This window comes from Nerophis ophidion, linkage group LG03 (assembly GCF_033978795.1).
Source record: "Nerophis ophidion isolate RoL-2023_Sa linkage group LG03, RoL_Noph_v1.0, whole genome shotgun sequence".
Classification (NCBI taxonomy): domain Eukaryota; kingdom Metazoa; phylum Chordata; class Actinopteri; order Syngnathiformes; family Syngnathidae; genus Nerophis; species Nerophis ophidion.
Genome location: NC_084613.1, coordinates 56,665,580 through 56,690,762, shown reverse-complemented (window position 1 = coordinate 56,690,762; position 25,183 = coordinate 56,665,580). Strand labels below are relative to the sequence as shown.

The window sequence follows — 25,183 nt, the reverse complement described above, 5'->3', positions numbered from 1 at the left end:
AATACCCAGATTTTTTACAGAGTCACCTTGTTTTATTATTTGGTTGTCAAATGTTAAAGTTGTATTATTAAATAGAGGTCGGTGTCAACATTAAGATGGCAAGTGACAAACTGGCAACTGTTTGGAAGGTTGTCTATATACATAGCAAACAAAGATTGTCCCTACATGGTCACTAGAGAGAAGACTAGATTTAATTTAAGATTTATTTTTTCCAAGATGGTTCCCCTGTAGTGGTTGCTGGTGGCAGGAGCTTTGTGCTCTTGTATCATCCTTTTGTGTTCCTGAGGTTTCTTTCTTGTTGTCATGTGTTTTTTTGCCTTTTGATTCGGGACCCTTTGGGACTGTGTGACAAGGGGTAGCACTTTCGTGACTTCTGCGGTGCTTGTTCGTAAACTTCTGGATCTGCCTCCCAGGAGCCTTTTGGCAATGGAGACCAGCTGCTGGGTCTCTGCCACGCCAGAGTCCATTTGGAAAGACTAGAGGAGATGCGGATGAAGAGGCAGGGCTGCGGAGCTATCGCTGAGCGCCAGAACGGACAAGCTTCACAGTGTCTTGGCTGAATGAGCAGGTATCGGATACCTCTGTCTCCTTGGACGTATCCTCGCTCATCCATGCGGACTGGACAATGGCCGAGAGTTAGTGGGCGGCCGAGGGTGTAGTCGGCTCTCTTAGTTTCTATGTTGGGTCTGCTCCTGTCTCCGGCCATGCTTCCACACCCCAGCAGACGATGGCGTGGAACACCACAGAGGCCACCACACTGTATATGTTTTTTTTTTTTTTGTTTGTTTTACTTTTGTGGCTGTGTGTAGAAGTGGCTGGTTGCATCAGCTCTGCTCTTTTAATGTTTTTAATGTCCTTTGTGTTCTGTGATGTTTCCCTTATGCACACATAATGTGTGCTATGGCTATGTGTTCCCCCCCCCCTTGGCCTCAGTCTCGACCCTGTCTCCAGGGGCCCAGGTTTAGACTGAATGTTTTTTTGTAGAGGCGGAGCCGACGGTCCGACGGAGCGGCAGGGCACGCTGGAGCCTAGCCCAAGATGGCGGCAAGGAGGCGGAGGATGCGAACGAGCAGCAAGGCAGGGCGTGCCAGGAGCGACGCCACAATCGAATTCAGGTGCGCGGATCGCGCTCCTGTACACAATCAACTTAACTCCTCATGATGTATAAAAGGGGAGAAGGAGGAGAGATCGGGGCAGAAGGAGTTAGAGAACACGCAGTACCTGCAGCACACGAGAGACAAGGACGCGGCCGACTGAAGGACACGGAGGAGCGAGCAGTGAGAGCGCGACGGGAGCTGAAAAGCGTTTTGAAAAATACAGCGAGTCAAACCAGGGGCGTCACTAGACCTAATACTGTACTGGGGCACACCTGGGGCACAAATAATTCATGTGAGCAAGCAAAGCGCGCAAGCAAAAACATTTTTAGCACTTATTTAACATAAAAAATACACAAATAGTGTTTTAAACTATGAAGTGAATTATATTTATATAGCGCTTTTCTCAAGTGACTCAAAGCGCTTTACATAGTGACACCAAATATCTAAGTTACATTTAAACCAGTGTGGGTGGCACTGGGAGCAGGTGGGTAAAGTGTCTTGCCCAAGGACACAACGGCAGTAGCTAGGATGGCACAAGCGGGAATCGAACCTGCAACCTTCAAGTTGCTGGCACGGCCACTCTACCAACCGAGCTATGCCGCCCCATATCATATCGGATTATGTTGATTAACCACCTGAAATTAACTAATGTATTTGACCTACTTGTGCACTTTTTTACTCCTGACTTCTAAACTGCTACTGGTAAAAGCAAAAAGGAAGAGCGATGAATCTTTTTGAAATATATTTTGCAGTAATCATCTGCAAATTTAACATCTACAAAAGTAAAACAAAAAATAAAGCACCCCTACATCTCTGGGTTCTTTTATATTATTTAATTTCCATTTATGGCAATGTGGCTAATCCTATTTCAGATACACAAAACTATAAAAGATACACAAAACAATAAAGCCACAGTAGTAGAATAAATTAACAACTGTTGTGTGTCTGTTCAGGGAATCATTTTCTGAGAAGTAAACTGTAACGTCTCGTTTTCATTTTTGCAAAGTGGTCAATCACTCTGGACGGACATGGAAATATTACAGTAACTGTAATACAGTTGACCAGTGGCTCCCAACTGGTGGGTCGTGACATAAAAGTGGATTGTGTGTCATTTTCAGTGAGTCGCAGTCAGATGTGTGCATGGAAAAAAAAAGTTTAGGGAGAAAAAAATCAAATTGTGGCAACAAAACCAGGTTATTTTAGCCTTTTTTCTAGTGACTATTAGTGAGTATTTTAGCAAAAGGCAAACAGACTAACAAGTTGGAGGAGGACTCAGGACAGACATGGAAATATATTTAAAAGAAAATCTTAATGGGGCAACAAAACCCGATATTTTCAGCCATCTTTCTGAAAACAAATACAGAAATGTTACTATTTTTTCTGGAAACAAAACCAGATGCTTTAGCTGTAGCCATTTTTCTGGTGACAAAACAAGATTATTTTAGTCAAAGTCACACCGATTAACAAGACAAGTCTACTGTGCTATTTTTCTGTGAAATAAATTTGAATGATTTAAAAATTGGCTCACGACTTGATATGGAAAAATATTTTTCTTCCTGAAGATAAAACCATTTGAGAAGCACTCAACTCACACATGCTTACGCAAAATCGTCATTGATGCAGAGGTCCTGAGCAGAACCAGCAGACAATAACCAACATTATGTTTCATGTTCATTAGAAATTCCCCCGACAGCTCGTACAGCAATTGAATATGTTTGTCTTGATACAAGGAATAACGTTAGCTAACTTAGCATCAACTTAAGACAATGATGTTGCCTACCTAGCTAGGACTTCACTTACATCTCTCATTCCGCTGCTTATTCTTTGCTGCGGGCGAATAACTTTCTTAAATCCATCTAAGAGTTGCAGTTTGAGTCAAATCAAAATCAAAATAATATAATTAACAAATTGTTGTTGGCTAACGTTATAAAAATTACCATATTAATTAGCCATGTGCTCATTGTTAGTGGAGTGAATACAGTAGCAATCAATTACCATACTAAGTTGTATGTGCGCTGTTGTCTATGTTATGTAGACTTAAAACTCTTTAGTGTTTTTTTTTTTTATTGGTGAATTTTTTACTGGGGCACTGCAGATCAACAGTGGGGCACGTGCCCCAGTGAAATATGTCTGGCGACGCCCCTGAGTCAAACCTGCAAAAGAGATGTCCCTCCGTGGTGGTCAGTGGAACCCGCACGACGACAGTGATGTACCCTCACAGATTTTTTTTCTAACAGCAAAAAAATGACTATACATGTAACTGTGGAGCAAAATATACGCAACATGTGTTCTAGAGGATACAGTATCTAGAACACAAAAATATGGTTTAAATGTACAGTGCATTCCGAAAGTATTCACAGTGCTTCACTTTTTACACATTTTGTTATGTTACAGCCTCATTCCAAAATAAAATAAATGAATCTTGGTCTTTAAACATTTACAGACAATACTCCATAATGACAATGTGAAAATGTTTTTTGTATTATTATTTTGCAAATGTATTAAAGTAAAAACTTAAAAATCACATGTACATAAGCATTCAAGTGCTCAAGACTTTATCGATGCACTTTTGACAGCAATTACTGCTGAAACTATTAAATGATTATGAAGTTTATTTTCGACTGTGTCTGGAAAATAAATATTGGTGATTGTGATACTTTTGGAGCTGATGGGGTGTGGTTTCACTTGCAAACTAAGAACACCTCCAAAAACGTCTTGCAGACAGACACAAACAAAAGGGTTAGAAATGTGATTGTGGACCAAAATCTACCCCAACTTTACACCAAAGCAGACCTGCTCAAAATTATATAGACCACAATGATGTGTTTTAGATGTAGATTAACTGTGCTAAACTGGACTTTTATTTGGTTTGGTTTGCCGTCATTTTTTTACACTCTAATCTATCGCAATCAATTCCACTTAATCTACACCTATTAATCAATGCAATTCATAACCTATCATATTTAGATCATATCCTATGTACAGTATTATGAACAAACAGTACTATCATTCTTGCTGTACTCATTGGGCAAAATCAAAATCTTAAAACTTCTGTGCTACCTTGTGTGTGCTGGTTTGACAATAAAGTTAATCTGTGAATCCTTTCTGTGGTTTTAATCAAAGGGATAATTCAGAACCAGGATGCCAGCCATAGTAAGCACTTGTTTGGTGGCCTTATCCTCATGTTCATTGAGCAAACAGTTGCAGGTAGATAAATAGAAGGGAGTCAGCCTTGTGCCTTTGGTTTCACGCCATTTAATCTTCACCACAATGTAAGTACTGATGATTGTCTACTACTGGGAAAGGCTTAGGCCAACAGGAGATGAGATAAGAGAAAGTGTCCGCTGTTCTATTTATTTAAATATACAAATTTTAGGAGTTATAATAGACATTAAGATGAGCAGGAAACCACACGACACGTACATACAACATGATGTGACGGGAAATATTTCAGTGTTGAATAAGGCAAAAGAACAACTGGATCACTCCATACTGTGTACTGTTCATTGGCGTTACCATACCTGAGTTACTGTGTAAAGGTATGGGGGAACAATTATAAAAGTACATTTGATTCACTGCCCTGCGATGAGGTGGCGACTTGTCCAGGGTGTACACCGCCCTCCGCCCAAATGCATCTGAGATAGGCGCCAGCAACCCCCCGCAGCCCCAAAAGGGACAAGCGGTAGAAAATGGATGGATGAGCATTTGATTCACTAACAGTACTGCAGAAAAGATCACTCAGAATAATACATAAAAATAGATTTAGAAAACACACAAATTATCTGATCATTGATTCTAAAATATTGAAATTAACTGATCTGGTAACTGCACAAATCATGTGCAAGGCAAATAATGGACTGCCCAGAAATATACAACAGTATTTCTCATCAAAAGAAGAGAAATACCCTCTCAAAAATAAAAATAAAAATAAATGGAACCGAAAGCATTTAAATGCATCCATCCATCCATTTCCCACCGCTTTTCCCTTTTTTGGGGGTTGCGGGGGGTCGCTGGAGCCTATCTCAGCTGCATTCGGGGGAAAGGCGGAGTACACCCTGGACAAGTAGCAACGTCATCGCAGGCATTTAAATACATGCACAACCTAAAATGCATTTAGTGTATCGGGATGTGGGATTAAACTATGGAATGGATTAAGTAAAGAACTCAAACCTCAGTAGAAGCATTTAAGTCTCACCTTAAAACTCATTTGTATACTGTAGCCTTTAAATAGACTCCCTTTTTAGACCAGTTGATCTGCCGTTTCTTTTCTTTTTTCTCCTATGTCCCACTCTCCCTTGTGGAGGGGGTCCAGTCCGATCCGGTGGCCATGTACTGCTTGCCTGTGTATCGGCTGGGGACATCTCTGCGCTGCTGATCCGCCTCCGCTTGGGATGATTTCCTCCTGGCTCCGCTGTGAACGGGACTCTCGCTGCTGTGTCGGATCCGCTTTGGACTGGACTCTCACGACTGTGTGGATCCATTATGGATTGAACTTTCATAGTATCATGTTAGACCCGCTCGACATCCATTGCTTTCCTCCTCTCCAAGGTTCTCATAGTCATCATTATCACCGACGTTCCACTGGGTCATCATTGTCACCGACGTCCCACTGGGTGTGAGTTTTCCTTGCCCTTATGTGGGCCTACCAAGGATGTCGTAGTGGTTTGTGTTGTGGTTTGTGCAGCCCTTTGAGACACTAGTGACTTAGGGCCATATAAGTAAACATTGATTGATTGATTGAACCATTGTTTTAGCATGAGCCAGTTTAAGAAACATAACCAGCAGATGTTTTTTTTTTATTATACTAAAGAACTGTTGAAGCAGTTCCTCGCGATTAATCGGAGAAATAGTGCGATTAACTTCGATTAAAATTTGTAATCGTTGCCCAGCCCTAATATATATATGTATATAAATATATATATATATATATATACATATATATATAGGTAGATAGAGCTCATACTACGCCCCTCCTGTCTGTGCCTTCTCCTCTTCCTGTACACTTAACAACCTACAGGCTACTGTGTGTCACATTAAACTGGCAACATGTGCACAAAGTTACGTAAGAATAATCTTTATGATCTCTGTTGACTGTAAAGAAAACCCATGGAAACATGGACCCTTAGTGAGATAAGCTGCTGAAATTTTACACAGATCTGTTGAATAGTATAACCCAGGCTCCAGAAATTATGTAGGTCAAAGGTCACAATGTGAAAAAAGAAAGATGAGAAACTATTTGGTTTATTTTTGTTCACTTGGATGTAGCACCATTAAACCTCTCATTTGCCCCAAATTTCCTCTTTCATAAATCAAAGAAGCCTCCGACACTATATATTTTAACTCAAGAAAATATAAATTTTTCAAACTATGAAAATTGTACAGTATATTAGCTTAATATGTGTTGAGTTGTAATGAATACTGTAATCCATGCTTACAGTATTCATTTTGAATAAAAACTAAATATGGAAAGTGTGTGAGAGTGAATGGTTGTCCATCTGTGTTGGCCCTGCGATGAAGTGGCAATAGTCCAGGGTTTACCCTGCTTTCCGCCTGAATTCAGCTAGGAGAGGTTCCAGCCTCCTCACAACCCTGAAAGAGACAAGCGGTATAGGAAACGGATGGATGGTCCGACTTTACAGGGAGGGCTACCTACCATCTACGGGTTTTCACACCAATGTACTTTCTTTAACATTTGTGTTTGACAGGACATAGTGTGTACCTGTGAAGAGATTATCCCTTCAGAGGATAAAATCACATGTCAATGCTCTGTACATTTATTTTCCCAACGTTATTGTGCATAAAATCCACATAGCGGGTGTTAGATTTGCTTTATCCCTGTACCGGAATGCAATGTGGCAAAAATGCTTTATGACATAATTGAATCATTTCCTGAAGTGGCAATTAAGGCTAAAAAAATAAACAAAAGAAAACAAATTTAAAATGCTTGATTTCTTATCGACAACATGAGCATTTTGAGCACTCCCTAGAGGAGAATGCGTGTGTTTATTTATATAAAGATTCAGGATGTACATTGGTGATATACTTGCTGGACAGAAGGATGGGGAAAAAAGGCGCTGACTAAGGCAATGTTGATCATTACAGTATGTCCCCTGGGGGAAAATGTTGTCTTCATCTTTGACCTTACAAAAGCCAACCTTAGACCAAGAGAGTCATAAGGTGAATAAATAGAACACAATAATCTCCATAGTGGACTTGTTAACCACTTACATTCCATAGTTTCAACATGACATTTTCACTGCAGCTACTTCGCAATAAAATCTCCCCGTAAAACAGCACTTCCATCCATCCATCCATTTTCTACCGCTTATTCCCTTTCGGGGTCGCGGGGGGCGCTGGCGCCTATCTCAGCTACAATCGGGCGGAAGGCGGGGTACACCCTGGACAAGTCGCCACCTCATCGCGGGCCCAAAACAGCACTTGAATATTGAATTTATTCTCAGTGTTTCTCTCACTGATTACATACATTGTCTATTTTACCACAGCCGTAAACAAATATGTTATCTTTTTTTTTAATTTTGCAAGGAGGGTATGTAAGGATGAAGGTCACTCTGATATTCATTAGGGCTGTAAATGATAGCAAGTTTACTCATGTTGTTTATCACAAAAAAAATTACATTAATCATGTTCTGTACATACTTAGATTAATTTTGAGCGTACATGCTCCTTTACCTTACCCGTGGATGATTACCTCAAAATACACCAAGACTGGACTTTAGATACCACAAAAGTTAACACATTGTGAGAGAAATAAATGTGCGTTCAAGTAAAACATTTAAAAAATGTTCCTGCTGTGTAACATTCTTACAATGAAATTTCATTTGTGTCCAAATATTGGGCTCTTTTTTAAAGTTCTTTTAAATTATGCAAGCAAGTATTATCCTGTGATTAATAATGATTTATCCAAATTCTAAAGTGTGAGTACAGTAGGAAGGGGATTCATGTGGCCCCATTTGTTGCGACTTACCTGACACATTAAACAAGACGAAATACAGGGGGCGCACTATACACTTTAGCTGCCAGATGGCAAAAGAGTGTTGGATATCTTAAAATGTGTTTTGCAGCAATTCTAACTTTGGCCACAACATCAGTTGCTATATACAATGGCGTTTCCCATCATTTTCAGCATACTGCATTGCAAAATGATTAACCCACAGCCTGAAATGGAGCAATATGAACCCTCTATATAAATAAAGTTGATTTGATTTGATTTGATTTGATTTGATTCCCTACGTTAATATTTTTTTTGAAATAATTCACCAAAAATAAAACCAGTTATTTCACGTGGGTAATTACAAAAACATATCGCATTAACATGCACACACTTAGATTATTCATGCAATAATTTTTTTTCCGTTCATGCTCTTTTACCTTAACAACAGATCTGAAAGGTGGTGCTAGTTGTTATACGGTCAGTGATCAGGTCAATGTACGCCAGTGCAAAGATGAGTGAGGAAACTCTGACTGTACTAGTAAATTTCACTTTAAAATATATCCTGATGGGACTTTGGATAAATCTTTTTCCAAGTTCTGAGCAAATGAATGACGCGCATTCAAGTAAAATATTTCTAAAATGTTCCCGGATGACATTCTGTCAACAAAATTTGTGTACGATTTGTGATTAATTTGATTATAAGAATTAAGCATTTTAGAGCACTATTCCATACGTGTTTTCTATTTTTTTTTAAAACAACTTAAAAAACAAGATACATACTTTTTTTTTTAAATGTGTTTTTTTTTTTTGTTTATTCTAACCATATATTCTTTTTTTGTTGTCTCCAAAAAATTATTTTATGGTCGAGTAGAACTGACAACGGAATAGTCAAAAGGATTTTAGAACAGGGGTGTCCAAAGTGTAGCCTGGGGGCCATTTTTCTTATTAATGAGGTATATTATCAAATATTTCACTAATTGGCTTCATGACCTATGACACAAAGTTTAGATATGAATGGTTTGTTCAGATAGCCTAGCATAAAATACATCCTGATGGGACTTTGGATAAATCTTTTTCCAAGTTCTGAGCAAATGAATGACACGCATTCAAGTAAACGATTTCTAAAATGTTCCCGGTTTGTCGTCTCCAACAAATTATTTTATGGTCGAGATGAACTGACAATGGAATAGTCAAAAGGATTTTAGAACAGGGGTGTCCAAAGTGTGGCCTGGTGGCCATTTTTCTTATTAATGAGATAGAGGGGTTAGTGCGTCTGCCTCACAATACGAAGGTCCTGCAGTCCTGGGTTCAATCCCAGGCTCGGGATCTTTCTGTGTGGAGTTTGCATGTTCTCCCCGTGAATGCGTGGGTTCCCTCCGGGTACTCCGGCTTCCTCCCACTTCCAAAGACATGCACCTGTGGATAGGTTGATTGGCAACACTAAAAATTGGCCCTAGTGTGTGAATGTGAGTGTGAATGTTGTCTGTCTATCTGTGTTGGCCCTGCGATGAGGTGGCGACTTGTCCAGGGTGTACACCGCCTTCCGTCCGATTGTAGCTAAGATAGGCGCCAGCGCCCCCCGCGACCCCAAAAGGGAATAAGCGGTAGAAAATGGATGGATGGATGGATGTTGAATACATATTGGATGGAGATTAGCATCTTTAACTTACAACATGTATCATTTAATTGTTCTGTATGGAGCCCTCAGCGGAAAACGTATGGACATCCCATGTTTACAATAATATTTGCCGGTTAAACAGAAAATATATTAAAAACCAGGGGATGTTCATGCTTTTTCCACCAGTGGTCACACAAAAGATTTTAAAATATAAGGCCACTTTGTTTATAAAATGATTGAATGGTAACCCCGACCTGTTAGTTGAACTTCATTTTGAACATGAATGCAGTTTCAACATGATACATAACGTATTTTCCATTTCTCCTGACAACATGCTCGAAAAGGAGTAAGAAGCAGCAACCATTTTCCACTTAATAGCAGTTTCTTACACATATATGTTCACTTCACGTTTTCAGTTTTTAGCACAGTTATATCAACGTTTTTAAATACAACTGTTCTCTTCATAAATAGTTAAGTCAGTTAAGATTCACAAAAAGAGATGAATCATATCTTATTTACAATAAATATTATTGTTTTTCTTCCTTATACATTGTAAACACTCTGTGTTTGAACAAACTATTAAACTGCATCATATTAGTGCATTGTCTTACTTATTTGCTTAACCAATTCCATAATTGAATTCCACATACTGATATGCTAAAGGTCTGAAGTGTTGTACGTGCATACAGATGTTTTAAATTACATTTTTCTTTGAAGTTATATTTCTCCTACTTTTTTGAGAATATGTTTTGGTACATTCTTGTCTTAATACATAATTTTAGTTTTTTGCAAATGCACCATATCACTGAATTTCATTATTTCCGATTAAATAACGTGAGGGTTTGTATGTTCTCTATATCCAACATTATGATTCTAATTTACCTTTTTTGTAACACTCTTATTGAATGAAATGTACTTTTGTAGTTATTTCCCCATATTTCTGCACAATAACTTGGATATGGTAACACTAGTTATGAAGTGATTTCTGGTCTAAAACATATTTTGCTCTGTTCATTTTAGAAATATTTTTTGCCAACTTATGCTGTATATATTTATATGAGATTTCCAGTTCATTTGATCGTCTATTATTTCACCCCAAAAATTGATTTATGTTATTCTTTCAATGTTGACTGTCTATTTGTATTTGTGTCTGACTTCTCTCTTCTACTAAGATCTGCTTCTGCCTTCTGCCTACTTTTTTTCAGAAGTGCGGTAATGAAACAACTGGAAATATGTGATGCATTCATTACATTGTATTGTATGCATGTTTAAAATAAACTGAAACTGAACTGTTACCAAGTAGCATTATTTTTGTCTAAGATTCAAAAGAAAGTCTGTTTTTGTCAAACCATCTTTTTAATGTGTTAATTCATTCTGTTATTTGTATGAGCTTTTGTGTGTTTTCTCCTGAACAAAACACAGTCGTGTCATCTGCAAATAATGTTAACCTAAAGTCTTTTGTAACTTTACAAATATTGTTGATATAAATATTGAACAATTTTGGTCCCAGTATAAATCCCTGAGGTACGCCGCAAGATAGCTTCAGCGCTGTTGACATAACGTCACCTTTTTTCATAAATTGAGTGCTGTTGATTAAGTAACTTCTTATCCAGTTCAAGACCGACCCTCTGATTCCATATCATTCAAATTTATTACTTAAGATTTATAATTAAATGTGCCAAAGGATTTAGTTAGATCCATAAACACTGCTGCTGCACACTGTTTATTATCTGTTGCATTGGTAACTTACTTGCCATCGAAGTTTAAATATTAGCTCTGTATCGGAATTGTTTCTCTGCAAATGTCCCACATTTATTAATTAATTTTTCTTATCTGTTGTTGAAAATTTTTTCGAGGATTTTAGAATATTGTGGAAGTGTAGCTACAGGTCTGTAGTTTGTTAACTAGTGTTTATCACCATCTAAACAAACAATTTCATTTTGTCTGGGAATGTGCCTGTTGGAAATTCATCCATTTTGTACCGCTTGCCACTTTTGGGGTCACAGGGCTGGGGTGCTGGAGCCTATTTCAGCTCCATTCGGGCGGAAGGCTGGGTACCTCCTGGACAAGTCGCCACCTCATCACAGATAGAAAGACAACATTCACACTCACATTCACACACTAGGGCCAATTTAGTGTTGCCATTCAACCTATCCCAAGGTGCATGTCTTTGGAAGTGGGAGGAAGCCGGAGTACCCGGAGGGAACCCACGCAGTCACGGGAAGGACATGCAAACTCCACACAGAAAGAATCCGAGCCAGGGACTGAACTCAGAACTACTCATAGATTGCTAATATACGTTAAAGCGGGGGTCACCAACCTTTTTGAAACCAAGAGCTACTTCTGGGGTACTGATTAATGCGAAGGGTTACCAGTTTGATACACACTTAAATAAATTGCCAGAAATAGCCAATTTGCTCAATTTACCTTTAATAAATAAATCTAAATATATAAAAAATGGGTATTTCTGTCCGTCATTCCATCGTACATTTTTTTTCCTTTTACGGAAGTTTTTTTGTAGAGAATAAATGATGACAAAAACACTTAATTGAAAGGTTTAAAAGAGGAGAGAACAGGAAAAAAATGAAAATTAGATTTTGAAACATAGCTTATCTTCAATTTCGACTCTTTGAAATTCAAAATTCAACCGTAAAAAAGAAGAGAAAAACTAGCTAATTCAAATATTTTTGAAAAAAATAAAAAAATAATTTATGGAACATCATTAGTATTTTTTCCTGATTGAGATTAATTTTAGAATTTTGATGACATGTTTTAAATAGGTTGAAATCCAATCTGCACTTTGTTAGAATATATAACAAATTGGACCAAACTATGTGTCTATCCATCCATCCATTTTCTACCGCTTATTCCCTTTTGGGGTCGCGGGGGGTGCTGGCGTCTATCTCAGCTACAATCGGGCGGAAGGCGGGGTAAGGTGTTGGCCACCTCATCGCAGGGCCAACACAGATAGACAGACAACATTCACGCTCACATTCACACACTAGGGCCAATTTAGTGTTGCCAATCAACCTATCCCCAGGTGCATGTCTTTGGAAGTGGGAGGAAGCCGGAGTACCCGGAGGGAACCCACGCATTCACGGGGAGAACATGCAAACTCCACACAGAAAGATCCCGAGCCTGGAATTGAACCCAGGACTGCAGGACCTTCGTATTGTGAGGCAGACGCACTAACCCCTCTGCCACCGTGAAGCCTACTATGTGTCTAACAAAGACAAATCATTATTTCTTCTAGATTTTCCAGAACAAGAATTTTAAAAGAAATTCAAAAGACTTTGAAATAAGATTTAAATTTGATTCTACAGATTTTTTTAGATTTGCCAGAATATTTTTGGGGAATTTTAATCATAATAAATTTGAAGAAATATTTCACAAATATTCTTCGTCAAAAAAACAGAAGCTAAAATGAAGAATTAAATTAAAATGTATTTATTATTCTTTACAATAATACAAAAAAAATACTTGAACATTGATTTAAATTGTCAGGAAAAAAGAAGAAAGAATTTAAAAGGTAAAAAGGTATATGTGTATAAAAATCCTAAAATCATTTTTAAGGTTGTATTTTTTTCTAAAATTGTCTTTCTGGATGTTATAAGAAGCAAAGTAAAAAAATAAATGAATTTATTTAAACAAGTGAAGACCAAGTCTTTAAAATATTTTCTTTGATTTTCAAATTCTATTTGAGTTTTGTCTCTCTTAGAATTAAAAATGTCGAGCAAAGCAAGACCAGCTTGCTAGTATATAAATACAATTTAAAAAATAGAGGCAGCTCACTGGTAAGTGCTGCTATTTGAGCTATTTTTAGAACAGGACAGCAGGCGACCATCTGGTCCTTACGGGCTATCTGGTGCCCGCGTGCACCGCGTTGGTGACCCCCGCGTTAAAGTCTCTGAAATTTCTTCAACAACTTTTTTATGGCTTTCAAATTCAATTGGTGACAGTCACTTGAGGTATTTGATTTACATACCGTATATATATTTTAATGAAATTGCATTCAGCGTGAACTTGATTGTATTCCAATTTTTGTTACTCATTGTTAATATTTGTTTTATTTTTTTCAGTGACGTTTTCTTATTTTGAAAAACGTGACCCGGAAGCAAATCAATGTTATGCTAGCGAGTGGTTAACACATCTGAACAGCAAATATCGAGTGATAAGACTCGTATTAGTGTTCGCTGAATATTAATTTATAACACTGAAAACAATAAACTGGTATTTTAGCCTTTTTGTCGTAAGGTTAGCGAACAGCAGGCGAAAGCAACGTAAACTGTAAGTCTACGCTGGTCTTCCAACGGTGCACTGTTAGCAGGTGGTGAGCTAACTGGATAAGTAGTTGGGGTCCTGTCAGGACGGGAACGACATGTCCTGTGGCTTGCTGGAGTTTTGTCGTCTCCAAGAGATCAAGACGGTCAGAGACTACTTGTTACGTGATCAAACCAAGCCAGTGCAGGAGAAGAATCAAACAGGTACCAAGCATCGACAGACTATTAGGCTAATTACACTTTGGGTGGGCTCTAGACACTTATGCCAATATACATATTAACTGTTTTTTGTAGCTGTCAGTTTATGGTCTCCTCTGTCCACTGAAGTGTGTCCCTTGTCTATGGCAGAAAATGAGCTGTCATGGGACACATCTGACTGGGACTCAGCGTGGGAAATTGACAACAGCAGCAAAGAGCAAGAAGCCACATCGGTTTGTCATACCTTGCATTATCTTTCAAGCAGTGTTTGTCCCTGCAATATTTGGCAGTAGGAGTGTTAGCAGTATGCATGAATGTCAGATCGATTGAGTTTGGCTTTTTACTTGAACTTGTACTAGATCAGTGGTTCTTAACCAGGGTTCAATCGACTCCTAGGGGTTCGGTGAGTCAACCTCAGGGGCAGGAGCGCCGCTAGGGATTTTGGGCCCCATGAAAAGAATCTTTACATGGCCCCCAACATATAATTTCATATAATGTCATCATCATTAGGGCCCCCCCCCCCCCCCCCCCCCCTTTCGGCGACCCTGCTCAAGGGTTTGGCGGAGATCAAAACACACCCGACTCTTTGTGTAAATACAAACTTCTCCCTGTTGGCATATTACAGATACGGCAACAGCTGACTGATTTGCAGGTGTGTAATTTGTTGTGAGTTTATGCACTGGTGATGTTCATGCAAGGTTGATTTTGTGCACCAGTAAAAAAAAAAACATGGTAACACTTTGGTATGGGGAACATATTCACCATTAATTAGTTGCTTATTAACATGCAAATTAGTAACATATTGGTTCTTAACTAGTCATTAAGTACTAATTAATGCCTTATTCGGCATGGCCTTATTATAACTCTAACCCTAACCATAACCCTAACCCTCTAACCCTTACCCTAACCCTAACCAAATAACTAACATATTCTATTACTTAGAATATGTTCCCCTAGTGTCCAAATAACTCTAAATTAAGTCTTTGTTACTTAGAATATGTTCTCCTATACTAAAGTGTTTCCAAAAACATAATACTTTGTCTTGAATTTGAAAAAAAAACATTTTATTTTTCACTAAAGAAGCGTTCGGTGAATGCACATTTGAAACTGGTGGGGTTCGGTGCCTTCAACAAGGTTAAGAACCACTGTACTAGAATAGATCAGTGGTTCTTAACCAGGGTTCGATCGAACCCTAGGGGTTCGGTGAGTCGACCTCAGGGGTTCGGCGGAGATTAAAACACACCCGACTCTTTGTGTAAATACAAACTTCTCCCTATTGGCGTATTACAGATATGGCAACAGCTGACTGATTTGCAGGTGTGTAATTTGTTGTGAGTCTATGCACTATCTTAGTTTTGTTGTTTGAACAAGGTGATGTTCATGCACGGTTGATTTTGTGCACCATTAAAAAAAATATGGTAACACTTTAGTATGGGGGAACATATTCACCATTAATTAGTTGCTTATTAACATGCAAATTAGTAACATATTGGTTCTTAACTAGTCATTAAGTACTAATTAATGCCTTATTCGACATGGCCTTATTATAACCCTAACCCTCTAACCCTGACCCTAACCCTAACCAAATAACTAACATATTCTATTACTTAGAATATGTCCCCCTACTGTCCAAATAACTCTAAATTAAGTGTTTGTTACTTAGAATATGTTCCCCTATACTAAAGTGTTACCAAAAACATAAAAATTTGTCTTGAATTTGAAAAAAAAACATTCTTTTTTCACTAAAGAAGGGTTCGGTAAATGCGCATATGAAACTGGTGGGGTTCGGTGCCTCCAACAACGTTAAGAACCACTGTACTAGATCTATACTGTAGATACTGTATTGCTGATGTAACTCGTGATGTTATTGCACCAAACCCACAGGTGGAGGAGGCCACAGACCTGAGTGCACCCTGGCTGCAAGACTGCGTTGTATCTCTGTCACCTTGCTCAGACCTGCTGGTGGTGGCCCACGAACAGAAGGCTGTCTTTCTCTCAGGTTAGATGTGGAAACAGACACACTGTCATAGGGCTGGGCAATTAGGATATTTAGGCCTTGTTCACAGTGCAGTTCAATTCTGATTTTTTTGACCATATGCAACCTGTATTGGATTTTTTTCATGTCCGTGTGAACATTTCAATTCCAAAGTTTTCATATCCGACCCAGACCTCTTCTGTATGTGGAGATAAAATGGATATATACGCGATGCGTCCTCAATGTGAACGCTTCCGCGCTCAAGTTGCATTCATCCGACCAGAACGTCATCAAAAAGCGAAAAGCGTCATAACTATTTGCTAAAATAGACAGTTACAAAATGAATAGTTGACAACGGAGCAGAAAACAAGTGAAAATAATAATGTTACTGCGGACACGTTTTTCAAACATACATCGACGCAAATTATCCTGGAAAACTGCCAGAGCCAAAATACTTGTCCTCTTCTTTCTTAATCTTCTACACACAATAATTAGGTTCAGAAAACTCTTAATTTGATTTCACAAAATCCACAAATGTGTCAGCACTGAGACCAACTAGAGTGGAAGGCACATTTACCTCCATAAACAGTGCAGTGTCCGAATCATGTCCGAATGCGGGTCAGATTGCATTCACAGTAGGAGTTGCTTTTATTTTTTTTAATAATGTGAACGATTTGACGAAAAAATCTAAACTGGACATCCGACCCCTGCAGTGCAGTAGCCTTAGACCTTTTAACCGTCAGAAAACTGCCATGTTGATTATTTAGATTTTACCTTTGTATTTTTCTTTCTAGATTCACACCCCCTTAAAACATATTGCTGATTGTGTAGTAACACAACAGGAAGCCATGTGTCACAAAGCATGAAGGGTGCTAGAAACCCAGCTGAAGAAGTAGCAGCTAAGTACCCTCCAGACCACTACACAGAAATGCTATGGAGGAAAACTTAAGCCAACCGGAGCAGCCTGTACCCAAAAGGAATTAAATGTTGGTTGCGAGGAGCATTCCACAGTTTTGATTGAAGCCTATATTTCCTAAAATTGTTGTGTTCCAACTTCTTTGCTTGTGCTGTTCATAAATCTTAATTTTTTTCTTGTGTACGATGTGGGGAGGAGAAAGGGGAGGCATGGGTAGAGGTACACTGGTGCTTGACTCGGACATTACGTTGTTGGGAGAGCTGCACTGCTACAGTGAACAGACGCGCGAATGCGTAAAGCACAAAAAAAACACCGTCTATAAGGGCATGTTGTCCCGTGTTGGGCGGACCAAACAGTTCAGTATTTTACAGTGTACCGTTGCTTCCCGAGTTACACCCACCTAATTTTTTGTTTTTTCCGACGCGTGGCCTTCAACCTTCCCGGGCCTGTTAGTAGTGGTGGATTTCCAATCCGTACAGCAGTTGTTTCCTTTTTTATTGCCCATATCTATCGTCTTCAGCTTTGGGGCCTGCGTAGTGTTCATGTTGTTTTTTCTCCTAGGTTAGGGTCAGTACGTAACGCGCTAAATAGCTGACTGAATGATTGTGTGAGTGTGTTTTGATTTGATGTGAACAAATTCATTGGTCCACTAAGCCCCGTTTGGCGATTTCATTTGTCTGATGTGATGAGGCTAAATGTATTGGCAGCAAGCTAGTGAACTTGGAAAAATCCATAAATTAGCCAGAACAATGTATAAAGTGCAGGGATCAAAGCGTGGGAAAAAAGTAGCGGTTTAAAGTACCAGTGGAGTGGAACAATATGCCTCTATATTGAAGCTATTATCATACATCTGATTTATGACACTAAAAAACTTTCAAAATTTTGCGAATAAATAGATATAACCAAAATAGTATCAATCTCACAGAGATTCCCGAGCCATTTCGAGAGATAATGACTAAGCCAGAAACGTCATCACGTGACATAGTTGAAGGGACCGCAGATGCTTTTCCCACCAAAAACAATGCAAATCGTGCAGACTTTGTGAGAGCCAACAATTACTTTGGGCAAAATTATGATCCGGAACCTTGCATTGTTGATCCTTAATATAAGGAGGATGTGCTTTAGTTTTCTGAAGCTCTGCTGAACAAATTCAGCTTTAGTGAAACACTATGGCATCATATAGCAGTATTGCTAAGTGCTAAACAAGAAATACAAACCACAAACATAATAAAATTATAGCTTTGTGTACAATGTATTCTCTTACTTTGATGACGACTGATAGACTGTCCATATCTTTCCGTGTAGATGAACAATTAACATTCAAGTCTCCCCGCAGACACTGTCTCCGGTTGTGTGTGTGTTTGTCTCCATCTTCGGGTATATATGAATGTCACAGATGAACAGCTTCTAGATTTAAGGCTAAATCCTTCTATTATACAGATTATACATAATATAAAATCTGAAATAACTTTGACTGAAATAACTGACTAGCCGAGTCGCGATGATTCGGGAGCAGCAGAACATCGCTACTGGCTCACAGTAAAGGCAGCAGAGGGCTACTTAGCTATCAGTATCATTGCGGCACTAACAAATAGTTTGTTAGCGCAAGGGCTTATAATTATAACAACATCGCTAATATTTGGTTAATATTCATGTCACGATATGTATAAAGAGTATTGTTGTAGGGTTTTGGATAGTTATTTAGAGGGTTTTGTGAGCAAAATAGAGAGCCCTCATTGTCTACTTTGTTAGCAGACTTTTTATGTATTTATTTATCTACAAATCATAATGCATTAAAAAAAATAAAAACGTGTTCATGTCTTTATATACAGATTTTGAATGATAGACAGCACATCTCTGTCCAATATTTGCATATTTCAAGTATGACTGATCTGGTCAGTGGCCTAGTGGTTAGAGTGTCCGCCCTGAGATCGGTAGGTCGTAAGTTCAAACCCCGGCCGAGTGACACTAAAGACAATAAAAATGGGACCCATTACCTCCCTGCTTGGCAATCAGCATCAAGGGTTGGAATTGGAGGTTAAATCACCAAAAATGATTCGCGGGCGCTGCTCACTGCTCCCCTCACCTCCCAGGGGGTGATCAAGGGTGATGGGTCAAATGCAGAGAATAATTTCGCCACACCTAGTGTGTGTGTGACAATCATGGGTACTTTAACTTTACTAGTGTAGAAGCTCCCGATTGTGATGTGGATTATAAATACAATTGGATATGGTTTAATGGATACAATAAAAGACATTTTAGCATATAAAGTCCACTTGATTTTTCATTTTACTAGTACTTTAAAAATTGAGGTAAAGGGTTAAATTATTTATGATTTAGATTTTTGCCATTGAACGCCCAGCCCTACACGAAACATGTCTTGGTCAACAGGTGAGTTGTATTTCTCTGTGTTAACTCCCGATTCTTACAGCCAAGTGGAGAACGGATAGTGGTGGCAAAGATGAGATGACTTTGGATGTGTCTTGGAGTGGAACGCTGAGCACCGATGAAGGGTGAGAAGAATTAGCAGTGACTTTAAAACCAAAAACAAATATCCATACTGTGATTCCCTAAGGTTGACAGCTTTTTTTGTTGGTGGTGGCGATGCAGACACCTGCACTTGGCTGTGTTGCAATTTCCTCCACATTAGCAATTTACAAACTATTAATGGTGGCGATGCAGACACCTGCACTTGGCTGTGTTGCAATTTCCTCCACATTAGCAGTTTACAAACTTTTGTAATAGAAAACATTAAAAGACTCAAAATGATTCCACCAAGTCAGAATTAGGATGTGTTATTTTCTTTCCTTGAAATGACCATGACCATAATTGACATGGCACAATTTATAGAACGATTCAGTCTTGAAAAGTATTGCAGTATCCCAATAGACTGATTGAGATGCTGATGCTCTTATAAAGTTTTATTGCCCACCCTACCATTACCAATCATGCAAGATGCATTCTTGAACATCACAGTACAACCAGACCATTACAGTATCCTTAAATTCATTTCCTACCGCTTGGGGTCGTGTGTGGTGCTGGCGCCTATCTCAGCTGCATTCGGGCGGAAGGCGGGTTACAACCTGGACAAGTCTCCACCTCATCACAGGGCCAACACAGATAAACAGACAACATACACCCTCATATTCACACACTAGGGCCAATTTAGTGTTGCCAATCAACCTATCCCCAGGTGCATGTCTTTGGAAGTGGGAGGAAGCCGGAGTACCCGGAGGGAACCCACGCAGTCACGGGGAGAACATGCAAACTCCACACAGAAAGACCCTGCGCCTGGGGATCGAACCCAGGACCTACTTATTATGATGCACACGCACTTACCCCTGCTCTACCATGCTAATTTGAAACTATAATGTAAAATACAATTATAGGATTTTCATAAATACAAGTCCCTGCGACCCCGAGAGGGAAACGCAGTAGAAAATAGATGGATGGAACAAATACAAGTTGATTTACAGTGTAACGCTTTTTATTGCTGGAGACCCGGACACTTGTCTACTTGTGATAGGTTTGGAATTTTAAGAACAATAATGACATATAAATGAATGGAAATAGAAATAACCTCTTCCTGGATAAAATTATTGACATCATAGTACCTTCATTGTTAAACTACTATTACTGTTTATGTGTAACTAATCTCTGCAGAGAGTGTGTGAGCAGTGCCATATGTATACCACTGGCAAGTCAGAAAAGGTGAGTTTGTAGTATTTTTGAAGAACCACTCATTTATTGTATACGAGTAGCAATAGGTGCCTTTAACGGAAAGTTTGTGTGTTTTTTTTTTTTTTAGAAGCTCCACTGGACGGCCTGACTGGACATGTGTTGTCGTAGGTTTCACTTCAGGCTACGTCCGTTTTTATACAGAGGTACTTGTCCCTCTCTCCCATCTTCATTCAATATCCATAACTACAATTAAATGGTGTTCGTACGAGCATGAAAATAAAAGTTGTTCCTTATCACTTTGTGTGGTTTCCAATGTTGGACATATAAAACTTATTGGTGTTTTTATTATTTTTTTTTAGAATGGGGTTCTTCTTCTGGCCCAGCTGCTTCACGAGGACCCAGTTCTACGGCTGAAGTGTCGAACGTATGAGATCCCTCGCCATTCTGGTGTAACTGAGCAGGTAGCAGAGGAATAAAATATTTTGGGTATTTATTTGGAGTAAGGGTTTTGCGATACATACGATATAAATTGTATAAAGTTAGCTGATGATAGAGGTCTTAATAATATTGACATATCATGATAGTGCATATTGATTACATATTATGTCTGTTTCCCGGTAATTTAACAAAGACAAGCGAACGACCGTGTCCGCAATGTAGTGTCCTTGTTAGCGGCTTGCGTCCCTCCACAGTGCAAAAGCTACATCCGTAATCCTCACTTCTATGGCGGCAAATAAACTGTGTCTAACAATTATTCTTACTTGCTACACTACACACCATAGGAGGATATGCTTAAGTTAAGCGAGGACTTTTGAATATAAATGGGTTGGGCTTTTCAATACCAATATTGACAGTACCGATACCAAGTATAGTACCGTACCAGTATATGTGATCAGATTGATTGATTCAGTGATCAGAATGATATTTTATTGTCACAAAATAATCTTATTATTTTTGGAATTGTTTAGAATCTCAGGAAATACATCCTTGAACACAAGAAGATAGTTGGTGCAAAAACCAAAGGATTTAAATCGGAACCAATTATAGTTTTTGCTTATGTTTAGTTATTTTGCACTATTGACTTTATTTTCCTCCAAATATTGTATGTAATGAAGGAAAACAAGAAGATAATTTAAATATAAATGTTTTATTGTTACACCGACATCCTGTATGCTAAGTCATCCAATGACTTTCAAAAAGTTTGAAATATCAGCATTGATATGACCAATACTGCCCCTGTAATTACTTGGTATTGGCTCAATTGTAGTATCGCCCAAAGCAAATGTAAAGTATCCAAACAACAGTAAATAAATGTGTAGTATATTTTAACAAAAGAGCTGATAAAACCATTTTACAACAGAAAGTAACCTGCTATGAGCAAGTAGATAGCGGTTTAATAAAAAATGAAAATTACGCTTTATGTTACCGCACACGTCAGCAGCCATATTAGGAGCCTTTGTAACCTGTTTTGAAATGATTCTATTATCATTTATATACCAAATAATATAATAAATATTGCGGGAGGCTGCAATATATATCGCAATATAGATTTTAAGCTGTATCGCCCATCCCTTCTTGGAATTATTTTTCTTTTTCTTTATCACAGCACGAAGAGTTGAGCATCCTGTACCCTGCTGCTCTGGTTACTATAGATGGGTTCAGCCTCTTCCAGTCTCTGCGTGCTTGTCGTAACCAGGTGGCAAGAGGTACTGTTCCACTTTTCTTTTTCAGATAATCGGGAGTTACTAATTATTTAGACACAAATGAGCTATTTTCACACACACTGTGTGGGTTTTATTGTATGCATGCAAGAATATGTCCTTTGAACAACAGTTCAAATACAAATCACGCCTCCTGGCTGAAGGGGATGATTAATAATGATATTCACTGTTCCACTTTTCTTTGATGGAGTCTTTCCTATGTCATTAAACAAGACCATCTATATTTGAAGTCCTCTTTGTATCGTACATCTAGCTGCAGCTGCAGGTAGTGATGTGGTTCAGCCTCCTCCTTTGGCCTATAAGAAGTGGGGTCTGCAGGATATGGACACTATTACAGACCACTGTAGTGTGGGTAAGCTTTTCACACAAATAAACCAGATGTAAAGTATTGTGGAACCATGTTTTCGCAATGTCAGAATCAGCTTTATTGGCTAACCAAATATTTTTAACATACAAGGAATTTGACTTGGTAGACTGCTCTCTTTGTTCAATGATGATGTCTAAAAATATTTGTTTTTCATAGAATGTTTTTTTTCACAGACATATAATACTGTTACAGTGTGCATAATAATGTAGCTCAGCAAGGTTACAAAGATCATGCAAGACCGAGTGAAAAATTATCTAAACAATATTCCCAATTCATCTTAAAAATTGAGAATGGAAATAAACCTTAATTAATTTAATAACCTGGGTAATATTTTCAACGCTCCCACATTTTTACTGTTTTTATTATAAATCAAGAAAAATACCAATGGCGTTAAGATTAAAGGACCCATAACCTATGGAAATTTCTTAACAAGTTGTCTATATGTATATTTCTTTTCCCACTGAATCTTGCAGTCATTTCCCATAATATCAATTTGATTTTGAGTAATTTTTGCACCTGGCCTGCCAGAGATAAAACATAAGAAACGACAAAAGAAAGATTGTTTTTAGTCTCTAAACATATTTTTTTGCAAATGTGTCAAGGCCAACTATGGAAATGATATCATTACTCCACTATTGTTGAATTTAGAGTGTTATACAAGCATTTCACTGATTACTTTATATTGTTTTGTGCAGTAGTAACTTGAAGATACATAATACAACCAGAAATCTGAGGGTTGTACTCACTTTTGTGAGGTATTGTAATTGAAATCAATATTGCCTAATGTGACACATCAAAACTAAAAATCTAATCAAGGTCTCAATTTGGTATCAGACTATAAAGACAACAAAACTCATACCTCCCCTCAGGTACCTTAACAATCTTGTGTCTAGTAGAGTCAATACAGAAAGTGAACCAAAAGGTTTTTCTGGGAAAAAAAAACACCCAGGCCTGATAAGATTAAAGAAAAAAAACATGCTTTGGGGTTATTTGTCTTCAGTTGATACTATTTCCTGAGATGGAGGGACTCCAATGCTAATCCATTTTGTCCCCAACTCCAATAAGCTGCAGATATTTCACCTTTCACCATGACAATGACCATAAGCATGAAACCAAAAACAAAAGACTAAAACATTACTAGTTAAAACTATATAAATGTGAGACATAAATACAATTTAAAATCTGGGGGTTGACCTAATGACAACTGTACCTAAAGTCACCGAGGGATTTTACTCGGAAAAGTGGGGAAACATTTTCTATGAAGTTCTTGCTTGCAAAGAAAAGACTGCCTGACAGGTTTGCAACAAACATTTTCTGTCATAATTTATATATTATTACCAAATTACATGGAAATACTTTATTTATTCTAAGATGCTGTGTTTTGATCCATACACGGGAATGACATGTTGGCTTTTGAAATAATTATCTACTCAAAGGAAAATATTGTAATTGCAGTAATGTGGATGGAAGAATGTTAATGGTCATTATTTGTTAAATGTATTGCTTTGAAAAGCTTCATAATGTGGATTTTAGCGCTTATATGAGGCATTTGTACGATATGTGTGTCAGTAAAATACAAATAAAATCAGACAGGCACTCAAATTTCTTACAGGACGCAGTCTTGTGACTTCTGACTATCTATTATCCAGTCATCATATAAACCTTAGAAATGTTAAAGTTAATCAAGGTCTCAATAATTACCTTTTACAGCGACTTCAACATATTAAAATATAATGATTGTAATGCTGGGAATCATAACAACGCCCAGATATTTCGCAATTATCCACCCTCAGTAAAGAACAATAAAGAATATTATGGGTAATGATATGAGGTTTGTTTCTTTCTCCTCCACACACTGAACACTGTTATTGTCAGTCAAATTAAGTAGCTGATTTAAATGTATGTTTGAAACCGACATTACTCTGTTTTTTAATGTATCCTCTCTATCTCCCTCTGCTAGGTGTCATGACACTCAACGTGTTTGATCAGATGAAGAATGCTTCTATTTTAGGGGGCTTCAAAGCTTCAGTAAAAGGCAGCCCCCCTGCCATGAGTCAGTGCGTCACCGTTGGAGGTGGCCCCTACACTGGGTTTTACTACGCAGTAGAGGTGAGACGTGTCATGCGGACCGACTGGCAGTCAAGGTGCAAGGGTTGCCGCTTTACATAAGTGTGGAAAATATTTACCAGACGGTGACAAATCTTTTATTCTCATCTCATAATCGTCCTTATCTCTTTGTGTCCCCAGGGAAGCTCCCAGCCTCTTCTCTCTCATGTGGCGCTTGCTGTGGCCAGTAAACTTACATCAGCACTCTTTAGTGCAGCCAGGTGTGGATGCCTTTGCATGCATATGCCAGCAAGGAAAAGTAAATCAAGGAG

General features: G+C 38.4%; 1 protein-coding gene across 1 annotated transcript in view; it reads left to right on the top strand.

Annotated features, from left to right (window-relative positions):
- Positions 1-13,766: 13,766 nt before the first annotated feature.
- rab3gap2 (RAB3 GTPase activating protein subunit 2 (non-catalytic)) overlaps positions 13,767-25,183 on the top strand; it is a 33,351-nt gene continuing 21,934 nt past the window's right edge. Inside the window, exons 1-11 of the mRNA XM_061895671.1 lie at positions 13,767-14,151; positions 14,296-14,378; positions 16,030-16,144; positions 19,468-19,549; positions 20,700-20,747; positions 20,845-20,920; positions 21,077-21,178; positions 22,324-22,423; positions 22,692-22,790; positions 24,766-24,914; positions 25,053-25,132. Coding sequence (XP_061751655.1) covers positions 14,046-14,151; positions 14,296-14,378; positions 16,030-16,144; positions 19,468-19,549; positions 20,700-20,747; positions 20,845-20,920; positions 21,077-21,178; positions 22,324-22,423; positions 22,692-22,790; positions 24,766-24,914; positions 25,053-25,132 — 1,040 coding nt within the window. The 5' untranslated portion in view covers positions 13,767-14,045. The remainder of the gene's footprint in view (positions 14,152-14,295; positions 14,379-16,029; positions 16,145-19,467; positions 19,550-20,699; positions 20,748-20,844; positions 20,921-21,076; positions 21,179-22,323; positions 22,424-22,691; positions 22,791-24,765; positions 24,915-25,052; positions 25,133-25,183) is intronic.